The following is a 12,032-nucleotide window of genomic DNA, read 5'->3' as shown; positions in this document are numbered from 1 at the left end:
CTCTTAAGTTTTGTTTCTAAAATCTTTAACAGAATAATGGCAAGATAATTATAAAACGATAATTGGAAAATTATAGTGAAGATGCAATTTTTATGTTAAAAGACAATTATGTTGATCTGGATGCTATAGGGAAAGATGGACAATAAAGATATTACCCAAGTTTTAGGTTGTGCTTAAAAAAAAAAGAGATGTATTATACAGAGTTGTGCACCCATGTGACATGAGTTTGCCTATCATAAAATCATCTAAGGAAATACTGTAAGGGACAGTGTGGATCCTATGAAGTGGCAAGTATGAGTTTTAAAATAATATATCCTCTGAAAAAAGGAAGATGACAAAGTGTTTAGTACTACTAAATCAACTCACCTGCAGGAGATACCTCCTTTTATGTACTTCCTTGATATCTTCATATGCAAAAATGCTGCATGTTCTCTTGAGTTGACTGGGGCCTTGCCTGGCTCCTCTAGGGATAATTGGCTCATGCATACTATAGGCAGCCAAGAGAAAAAAAGATAAACAAAAACACAGCAAGAGATAAATTCATTGTTCAACAAAGGGTGTTATTTTCAACATATGAACAGGAGCAGGGTACAATATAACAAAATACTGAGTTCTAAAAAAAAATGTGTTTAATAGAAAAATGTATCAGCTACTCAGTAAACAAAGAACCCTGTTTGATGAATATAATTTAAAATATCCCACTATCAGGGCCAACTTATCTACCAGGCACAGCAGGTACAGTGCTTTTAGGGGCCTGAGAAAATGTTTTAATTTTTTTTTAAATCAGAAGAAAAAAATTGAACTTTTTGGAAGAAGAAAATGGTTTAATGTATAATATGCATATATTCATCTTTAAAGCAACACAATCACAAAATATAATTTTTAATATTTTTATATGGAGCAAGGGGCCCATGGACATCATAATGTGGCCCCGACTGTTGCTGACAGGAAGTATTTGAAACCTCTCCTAGGAATGGACCGCAGAGACCGTGTCTATATTCGACAGTGTTAGGTGTTCAAAATGTTAGAGAGAGAAGAGCATGTTGACTTCCTAAGCCTCAAGCTTTCTGTCTTCCTTCTGGCTTTGTCTATGTTCTGGGTTTCTGTTCCCCACTATCATCCCATCAAAGGACTGGCAGAAGAAAAGGAAGATAAAACTCAGTTCCTGCCTGTGCTTTAGTCACGCTGTTTCGAGGGCACCCAGAAGACATGAACATTTGTTAGAGGACTGTGTCGTGACCTGCATTTTCTCTACAACTGTGTCTGTACTAAAATTTAAAAACAACAATTTGCAAATTCTGAATAAGTTTATAAATACACAGATTATAATATAAGGAACTTGGTGTGTGATGCTACTAATGCATAACAATAAATTTTATTTAATTTTCATTTTGATAAATAAGGCAAATGTTTTCTTACCTTGAAGTAACATATTACCCTTGTGAATATTTAATGACACACAAACTGAAAGATAACATTACTTCAAACACGATTTTTGGATTAAAACAGAACTCTGTAAATAGACAGCTATTCTCAAGATAGCTGTACTTTTCATCTCTTCGTTTATTTACTTACTTTGGAGGTAAGGTTTCAATATCTCTTATTTCCCTGGTTGCTGTCATTGTAAATCCATCAATCACATAAAAATGCTCTTTACCAAAAAGAAGTAGCCCCTCGCTGGTATCCAGGCCCTGGACTCGAGCACAGCGGTACATGTGCTGAATCTATAAAGAAAACCATAAACTTTCATTAATAAAGTTAACCAAAAAAAAATCCCTGATAATTTTTTTGAGATAACTGAAACAAAATGTTTTCAAATGTGGATTTAATGGGCAAACAGGGTTTTACCAAGGTACAGACTGTTATGGCATCCCCTGAGCTAAGCCTATGAAACCTGAGTTTAAGCATGTTAAAAAAAGAATCAGCTAAAACCACCATCTGATTTGTGGTTGAGTTCAGTAAAAGGAGACAACCATTTTACTCACATCCATACATCTACCCATCCAACCCACTTCTCCCACTATTCAGATTACTCGCTGTGTGCCAGGGACATGTGTACTAGGTTCTAGAAGTGATGAACACGTTAGATAAGGAAGGAGACATATACAATAAACTTGGCAGGAAAAAAAAAAGAGAATTGAAGAGTATATGTAAGGAGCTTAGGACTGTGCCCTTTGTGAGACAAGAGTGAAAACAGGTCTGTTGAGTCTAACAAACCTGAGTGAATTCCCAATCCTGTCACTTAGTTGTAGATTTGGCCAAGTTTCTTGACTTTTCTGGGCCTCTGTGTCTTCGTTTGTGATTTTCAGATATACACTGGCTTGTTGTGATTGTTACTGAGATAATGTACATAAGCGCGTAAGAAACTGTTGGTTGTCGTCCCTTCCACACAGCTCAATTTCATCTTTTTCCACAACAGTTCCTGGACGGGGACTGCGGCATTTGTCCCTCTTTGCTCCCCACCTGGGGTCCTGCTTGCCTGGCAGACTGCTGTGCCATTGTAAAAAGCCAAATTTGGCAGAAGTTGTATTTTCCTCATAGGAAGAAAGAGTCGCTAAATCTCTCAATGTAAGTATTGTTTTCTTTCCCAAAGGCAGGATTTAGTTCTTTCTTCCTTAAAAACTATTTCTTGCTAAAAATTATTTCTTGCTTGCTCAGTTCAACATGAGTCAAGGAAAAAATATCAGCAACTAAACTAGAGCCAAACAAATGTCAAATAAATGTCAGTCTGAATACACTTCCTGCACTATTCAAATTTAAAGCAGTTAGAGTAAAATCTGTACTCATGAGATTAAAAGTTTAAAAAATGACATTAGAAAATAGTAAAATACACAATTGTAGTCAATTTTCATCACATCTGAACTACTTGAATAATAAAAATGTAGAATGTTATAGGAAAAACACTGATACTTTAAGAAATCATCCCATTGTAGTGTAATATACAAACACAAAAATGTTTTTTCTAAGTGTATAGCTTGAGGAATTTTCAAATGCTAAAAATATGATATAGCCAGCATTCAGAACATTCCCAAGACTACAGAAGCCTCCCTTGTGCTTCCTTCAGACCTAATGTACTTCTCTAATTATATGATTATTTTATTTATTTATTTTATTTATTTATTTATTTATTTATTTGACAGAGAGAGACACAGCCAGAGAGGGAACACAAGCAGGGGGGAGTGGGAGAGGGAGAAGCAGACTCCCCGCTGAGCAGGGAGCCCGATGAAGGGCTCGTTCCCAGGACCCTGGGATCATGACCTGAGCCGAAGGCAGACACTTAACGACTGAGCCACCCAGGGACCCTATAATTATATGATTTTTAAAAATATTTTCATTCAAGATTAATTAAGCTGTATATTTAAACAATTTTTGAAATTAACCCCTAATTTCTGACTATATCTTACTGGGTAAGATTTCAAGGGTTACATCAAGACGCAGTATGAGAGGCAAAAGAACATCCTTTTAAAAAGGTGATACAACACATTAATTAATTCTTTCCTTCATCTATTTATCTTTTATTTACTTAAGAGATCTCGAGAAATGAGACTGTATCCAGTGGGAGTTCCTAGGATGGAGATTATGCGAGTGATGGAGAGAAATGCATTTTGGCAGAAAATACAGTGAGTAAAGCAAAGAAAAGAAAGAGCGTTAGGAATGTAGCGAACCGCGGGGCACACAGTGCTGCAGGGGCCTTGGCTTCTAAGGCGGAGCCAGTGCAGTGAGCCCAAGAGGCTGGCAGGGTGTAGGAGGTCCAGAGGGAAACAGGAAGGTAGGGTAGTCTTCTGTGAGTGAAGGAGAACAGGGCTTAAATACGAGGCTGAGGATGACAGTACTGATGGGCTGAAGCTGTTCATAGATGGTTAATGAACTATGGAGGTGTAGAAAAATAGTACAAGGGCAGATGAATGAATGGGTTGTGTGCATGGGTTTGAAATAGAGAATGATTATGGCCAGAAGAACGGTCTAATAAAGGGTATAGAGATAGAGTGAACTAGGCATCAACTGCTAATATTGTATCTCATGAAACTCTGGGCGGTTTAGTGTGTTCAGACAGGTCAGAAAATCCTGAAAAGGGAGACGTAGAGTACTGAATCCAAAAGGCTGCTTCCTATTCACACTGTATTTCATTACAGAGGCTAAAATATTTTATCTTCTGCCACCAGGTAAATAGCCTATCGTAAAACGCAAACGAGTTACTTCAATGCAATCCTTACACTTTAGAAGCACAGTACCTTTTCTCCTTCCTCCAGGAGGCGGAGGAGGGTGGCATTATCTGTTTTCTCCTCCTCCTCTATAGAGCTGCCTTCGGCAATCTGGTCTTGTAGCTGCTCCTGGCTTTCCTCATCTCCTCCGTCAGGTGCGGACCGAGACCGTTTCAGAGGAGGCTTGACCAGACCTATAGGATCATAACCACGAGAGCCAGGTGACCTCGCAGGGACCATTTGGAAGCAGTTTGGGCTCCTGCGGTCCCTCCTACACATTTCCAAATTGAGATAACTCTGGAAGGTACAGGGAGGCAGCACAGTGCAGTGGTTAATGACAGAGGCTCTACAGTTAAATAGTTGTGTGACCCTGGACAATTCTCTGCCTCTCTGAACTTGTTTTCTCATCTATAAAAGTGGGACAAAAATACTATTTATCTTAGGGGGTTGTGGAGGACTTAATGAGTTATTCATGCTCAGCATCATGTTTAATAGTAAATTCTAAATAAGTGTCAGAGGATGATGATAAACAGAGCTTAGCATAATTAATGGTAAGGACAGTACTGCTTATAGACAGGTGTCATTAAGGGGATACCATAAATAAATGATCAGCCACTATCAGAAACAAAATTAAAGGCAGAAAGTTATAAATATGATTATAAGAGATCTCCCCTATGTAGAGGGCCCCTGAGGACTATTTCAAGACTTATGTCACAAGCAACAGTATGGTCATTCATATACGAATGAAGGTGATCAAATCTTTATGTCATAAAGAATAAAATTCCTTAAAATACAGGGACAGATCATTTAACTTGCAGGTTAAGGAAACATTCTACTGTCTACATTTTGATAACTTTATGAATAATCACAGGAGGTGACAAAAATCAATTGATGAGATGCCAAAGTATGAGAAGCATTCAAAATACACTCTAACCCCCACATTTAATTAATATTCTCTACTTGTTCCAAAAAAAGTTCAGTTACATCTACCAGTGATAGTTGCTCTAAGAATTCTGGAAAAGCGTTAAGTCATAGAACCTTATCCTTTGAGCATGAGTTATCAGAGGTTCTGCTTTGCCTTGAGAAGAACCCTCTTTTCATATATGAAAGAGTATAATAAATAAACTAGAGAAATCAAGTCCTGCTGAGAATATCTGTAAGGGGGAAAAGCTCCCAGTTGCATTGTCTTTTTTTTAAGTAAGCTCTATGCCTAATGTGAGGCTTGAACTCACAACCCCCGGATTAAGAGTCACATGTTTACCAAATGAGCCAGCCAGGCACCCCTACCGTTGCATTATTTTTAATAAATCAAAACGTCTAATTCTATGTCTACCATAACACCTTGCATAGCATAGTAGTGACACCAATTTGTGGGTTTAGGTCAGTAGAGATTAGGAAAACGGGGCCAAGACAAGTGAAGTGCTAATGACCCAAACACAAGTCATCTGACTAACTCTGAGTTATACCTTAGCTTATACTCAAGTAACAGCATTGGACCTACTTCTGTAACTTTGCTGGTACGATGTCAAGAAAATTAGAAGACTATAAACCCTCTCAACTACTAAAAGTTTCAAGGAGTCTATGAAATGTTAGATCAATTAGGAAATGCTTAATAAGTCACAGTCACCATGAGAGAGAAGAGGAAAATTATAATAATAAGAGAAATGGATCACAATTTTTGATGGTGTGTTTTGTTGACATGTTGACATCATATACTATCAATTTTTTAATCGATGGGATCTGAAACTGATTTTTAATTTAAAGTTCTTAATCTATATACCAAGGCTTTGTTTATAGACTATGCCAAGGACTTTTGAATTTATTGTGAATCAGAGGCTTAAAAGAGTTAAAAAAACAATAGATTTACTTTTCAATATTGACTAAATCCCCGTTTTGTGCTAGGTATGTGCCAAAACATCAAGTGAGAAGAAAAATGATCTCTGCCTCTCAGAAACTTATAATTTAGAAAACATAAACCAGTGAAAAATCACTGAAAGTGTTATGATATGAGCAAATGCTACCTGTGGACAGGTGAGTGGGAAAAGGTTTCAGAGAAGGATAATTTGATATTTGACCAGTGTCTTTGAGGCTGGGTGGGGTTTGTTAGGATCCACACCATGGAGAAGCTGCAGGAAGTGGGCAGAGGGCACACACATATGTAAAAGTACAGAATCAAAAAGTCCAATTCATCATCTCATGTATGTTTTACTAAGATCGTAAAGCACAGATGTGGAATAATCTGTCTTAGCTCATAGGAAGAAAATGATTTCTTAACTGTTGTCTAACATGCACTAATAACACATTCAGTTGTTTTAATTTTACAAAATATTTATTTAGTTATCAGGGCCTTAAATTAAAATGTCAGGTGTCACTGATAATCCTGCCAAATGCAATAAAAACATTATCAGCCAAAAAGCACATTCCATCCATCTGTAGGCAATAACAAGCCAGTCTCTGTCTCGTTATTGTATCAGAATGAGCCAGTTCTGATACAGAAATCAATCTTAAAAAGAGTGAAATTGTAAAATATGTATGGATACTTTTATCCATATGGTTGGCCCTATGCTTTACAGTAGCTCCTATTTTCATAAAAATTCAAATACAAGAAATGCTCCAAAGTGATTTTTACTTCAAACAAAGAGGAAGGCTGACCTTTGACTTTAGCAATAGTGTCTTCACCATGCTCTGGTTCTTGCTGAGCAGCTTCACCTTCTGAACTCTCTACAATGGCATCTTGGACAATGGCTGGATTGCCAGAGGCTAGTCGCATGTAGTATTCTTTACTGTCATAACTTATGGCTCTTCTGTATCGAGCGGGTTTCTAAGAAATAACGGAAGAAAAGGATTCAGATAATTATTTTAAAGAATTAAAATATAAGCTTCCCGGAGGAAGGTATGGTATCAAAGGTATTCTTTATGTGTTACCTTTTTAAAGGGATTTTTAACAGACTGCATCTAAACACAGTAAATCCAAAGACTTTTGGGTTAAGTTTCTCTATTTTTAAATTGCACCGATTTTTAAAACATACATATAAAAAAACAGTATTGGCAGTTTTTCTTCGTGAAATAGAAATAAATCATCTCTAGTCAAATAACATTTTCATATTAGTATGACATGGCCTCACTGACATATTAGAAAACCTTCCTAAACAGTAAAGAGAACACCCAGTGTTGGAGAGCATCAAGTTGCAAGAGGATGTCTGGTTTGTGTGGAGCCTGGAACTTTGCTTCCACCCCACATAAAGTAAGTAGTCAGGCCTAAAGCCCATCCATTCAGTTGGAATCCTCTGTGCCAATGCTTACCTCAGATACCTGGAGGTAAAGACTCAGAACTGCACTGTTCTTCCCCATATTCCCAGTTCTCACTAAAACTTCAGAAATGGCCCAAACCTTCCACGAGTTCTAACCCAACATGGAATCAACCAGCTTCAGGCCAGATGGCGCTCTCTGCTTGGCCTGCTCCTCCAAGCTGATATCTTCAATTTGCTAAAACATCCTTGTAGTTTATTGTGTAAAATAATATGCTCCATAAATGTATTAACTAAATGAGTATATTAAGAACATATATAAGTCCATCTTGAAGAAGTTTATTACCTAGAAACATCAGAAAAGATTTGATATTTTGGCATATGATACAAGAGCATTTCTTTTTCAGAGTTAATATTTATCCTAAAAATACAGTCTCTAGCTAACCTAAACTTTTTTCTTAAAACCATAACATAATGAAAAAAATAAGGTCTAAAATGCTCTCAAAACTGTAAAACCATATGGAAAATTTAATATGTATACAGGTTCCTCAATCAGAATTAGACCCAGACTTTGGATTAACAATTTTAAAAAAAGATGGGCTTTGAAATATGCTTTAAAACCTCCCCTTTTTAGGGGTGTCTGGGGGGCTCAGTTGGGTGAGCGTCCAACTCTTGATTTGGGCTCAGGTCATGATCTCATGGGTCTAGAGACTGAGTCCTGCGTTGGGCTCCATGCTCAGCAGGGAGTCTGCTTGAGATTCTCTCCCTCTCCCTTTTCCTCTGCCACGCTCCCTGCTCACATGCATGTTCTTTCTCTAAAATAAATAAATTAAAAAAAAAAACCCTTCACTTTTTAAACATTATTTCACTTTCCCATTTATAAAAATAGCTAATTAAAAATACTCTGTTGGCCTACTCTCCAAATCAAGTAGTCAATATGCATTATCCAAAATAATGCTTATTTCAAGCAAGACCTTTTTAAACAAATAATTTCCAACTCAAGTGGAAAACAAGTGTCCAATTGGTTGGAATATTTAGACTGAAATATTGAACCTATTTTGAGATAAAAAGCTACCTAACTGAAGTCACACTACCCTTCTTTTAAATTCAGGCCCAGAGTCAGGGAATCAAGAGAGCTGCAAGCTAACTGAGGAATGATACGCAATAAATGGAAACTGAAATATATAACATAGGAAAGTATTAAAATGAGGTAAAATGATACTGCAATGATGGAAGGACCAATCTGATGAGCAAACTAATAAGAATATTGCAGTGTTTTTTAAATGAAAGAAAGGTAGTAAACTTTGTACTATACCAATTCTTAGATGTTAGGTATAACAATTATCTTCAACTCAAAATTGTTCATTTTTAAAATGATGAAAGCATAGTTAGTGATGGGCAAGACAATGAATTAATAGATGTGAAACATCTACTTGGTTACTGACTTCAACTTGGAACTATGTTTTTTCCCTAAATATTTTGAGGTATATTTCTGCATTCTAAAGAACTACCTTTTTTACTTTTTTTTAACTGAATTATGTACTGAATCTTTCTGGAAAAAGAAAACAATTGTAAATTTTTAAACTAATTAAAATAAGTTAAAATTGTATTTTAAAAATTGATCTATGTATAACCTTAGTTTTCATTGTTCCTTCTGACTGAAAAAATAATTTTTAAAAGAGGATACTCCTTGCATTCTCAAGATACCCACAGTTTAGTATCTGGAAGAATTAAATGAACAAATAAAAAAAAAAGTTGAAGGTGTCAGGCTGCCCATTACTAACATGCGTCAGAACTTGTTAGTTTACACGTGAAGCAATATACATTTTACAGTGAGAGCAGTGAATACTCAGCCTGTTAGTGAGCAGCACACAGGCCCTAGAGAGCTAATTAGAACAAAGCCAAGAAAGACTAGAACATCTCTCAGCACGGATGACACCGACTTTTCAACTCTAAGGAACTGAGAGGGAGAACAAATTGAAAGTCAACCTTTTACGTTAGTCTAGCCTACCATGCACTAAAAAAACCAAAAAAGAAACAAAGAAAACTGCAAGTACTTTGCATTCTCTTATGGTAATTTGTGTTTTACCTTTTGAGGAATGATATCATCAGGTGTCTCGGGCTGTTTACTTGGGACCTCAGACTGAAAACAGGGTATTAAGTATAGATACATCAGAAAAAAACAACATAAAGAACACCACAAAAATAAAATTTTCATGAGGATTGTATGAAATATGGAAGATGCACACACTCAAAGAAAATTATTATGATATCCTAAGTTGTTTGAAATAATCACTTAGCAACTTGTAATTATTTTTTCTAATTACCAAAAGTAGCTTTAAAGTAGAAACTACACTAGAACTCTCAAGGCTATTGAACAGGACTAACTTAAAAATCTCAGACAAAACTTCAGCCCAGGTGGCCAGTGTCATGGATGATTGACAGGCAACTCTATACGGCTTCAAAAGGAAAAAACTGAAAACAGGATAATAGAATCTAATGCTAGCTGTTACCTTCCACCTACCTTTCACTGTGCTTATTCCTACATCTGTTTTGTAACAGGAGCAACTGGTTTACACCCTGATCTCCAATACCCCATACCACAGAAATCAAGGGGTGCTTATTAGTGAAAAAACATCCTCCCATAAAAGCCCAATGCCCTATTTTATTACTTTCATAGCGACAACCCCAGAAAGGCTGAAAGCACAAGGGCGGCTGGGTCATCAGCCTCCAGACCAAAAGTTTTTGTAAAAAGTACTTTAAAAAATATTAGGTGGTTGCTTCATATTTTATTCTTAGAATAAAATCTCAGTTAACAAGAGGGCAACTTCTGTTAAGCTGTCATGTGTGGCTCACGTAAACATACACAGATAGCTACATACAGACAATGATACTACTTCCAATTTTTCTTCCTTTTCACAGTTTTATCTGGAGATGACATCTAGTACTTTTCCCCACAGTAAATATGCATTGGCAAAATGATTTCACAAATGTTTTCTCCCTAAGCAAAACAAACACTGGACTACTAGGCATACTTTCAAATACTTCACATGGTTTTAATAAACATTTCTCTTTAAAAGCAAACTTTTAAAAACATACCTTGCGATGAAGAATAATCTTTTAAAATAGGGGTTTTGGCTATACAAGTACAAAATACAAATATGTGAACACACGATGGTACACTTAAGATGTGTATATTTCAATGTATGTAAAATTTATGTCAACAAAAAAAGAATTATAAACAAAAAATCAACTCTAATTAATAATATGCATGTGGAAGTGTGAAGGAGTGAAGGGTACTGATTCTGCAACTTTCTCTGAAATTCATTAAAAAAAACCCCAAGATAGATTGCTGGATGTGTGATAGACCAGTATAGCAAAATGGACCCATTACTACTGTCAAATGCAACTTTAATGTCCACTATTTACCGCCAACTAGAATGTGGGCAGGGTCTGACATGCATACTCTTTATTTTCTCTGCAGCATACAGTACAGTGCTGGTTTAATACATATTTACCATTGATCCACTGACTGAGGCTCTTATTTTATTCCAAGGCACAGCATTCAACCCATAGTAAAGAGATACACTGTACCAATAATTTCAGTATTATCATAGCTCTCTTTTACTTAAAATTTTATAACTAATTATTGTAATTATGTTTACACAGAAATCTTAAATTTTCAAAGTCAGAATTTCTAGAAAATAATTCTCTAGTCATTTTTCTTCAAAATTTTCTATAATGCTGGCAATGGAATTTCCTGAATGAGTTGTTTAGTTTCTTTGAGTCCTATGACATCTATAGATTACATAAAAAATATCTGTGGAGGGAGCCACAGGAGACTCCCTTCATTAGAAAAGGAACCTTCAAGTAAGTCAATTACCTCTCTGTCCCAAGCAGCCCTAAATTAAAAGGTAGATAGTGGGGTTTTCACCCCAATGGTATCTGCAAACAATAATAAATGTCTGAGATTATTATTCCATGAAAATAAATTCATGAAAATAAGGGGATCACAAAATCAAAACCTGGTTATCTGTGATTTTTTTTTAATGGCAAAATATGGAATCTCATTCTCCTTCCGTAGGATTCAGAATAATGAGACAATTGCTTAAGAGCCACTGGATTTTGTATTTTCATCATACCCCAGGGTCATATCTTAACAATATCTACAACTGACATTACCACTTAAAATATGGAATTACAGTGCAATTTAGCATAGTTGTTTTAGTTATGGAAATTACCCTACAGGGAAAGTCACTGTGCAAAGAGGAATTATTTTCATGTGAGAATAGATAAGTTTCCACATGTACCTAACTTTTCTCATGACAAAAATTATTACTCCTGCTTTTATTAAAATAATTTTAGTAGATAAACTGTCAAAGCTTTTAAGTCTGAGGCAAATGAGACTCTAAAGATATATTCTATATTCTATAAACAAACATCTAATTTAAAAATCAAGAAACAGTTCAAAACTTAGAATAGGTAAGATATCCTGTATACAGTGTGTAACAGTATCAAGGTTTAAGAAATAAAACATTAATGACTAGAGAAAAAAAAAATCACTTGATTCTAACACATCGAA

The 12,032-nt window shown here is 35.8% G+C and overlaps 1 protein-coding gene across 4 annotated transcripts in view; it reads right to left on the bottom strand.

The window, feature by feature from the left end:
- Positions 1-12,032, bottom strand: part of WDFY3 (WD repeat and FYVE domain containing 3) — a 266,518-nt gene that overhangs the window by 36,794 nt on the left and 217,692 nt on the right. For 3 of the 4 annotated variants that reach the window (XM_088021121.1, XM_088021122.1, XM_028124201.1), the window contains 5 exons: positions 9,540-9,593; positions 6,855-7,023; positions 4,233-4,396; positions 1,576-1,724; positions 367-487 (listed from right to left, as the gene is read on the bottom strand). In XM_088021121.1, the coding sequence (XP_087877247.1) occupies positions 367-487; positions 1,576-1,724; positions 4,233-4,396; positions 6,855-7,023; positions 9,540-9,593 (657 nt within the window). The remainder of the gene's footprint in view (positions 1-366; positions 488-1,575; positions 1,725-4,232; positions 4,397-6,854; positions 7,024-9,539; positions 9,594-12,032) is intronic. The other variant, XM_088021123.1, reaches the window with a different exon arrangement.

The sequence above is a fragment of the Eumetopias jubatus genome, unplaced genomic scaffold (assembly GCF_037043125.1).
Source record: "Eumetopias jubatus isolate StellerSeaLion01/CBP00866 unplaced genomic scaffold, mEumJub1_p1.0 scaffold_2, whole genome shotgun sequence".
NCBI classification, from domain to species: Eukaryota; Metazoa; Chordata; class Mammalia; order Carnivora; family Otariidae; genus Eumetopias; species Eumetopias jubatus.
This window is presented reverse-complemented; position numbering and strand designations above follow the sequence as displayed.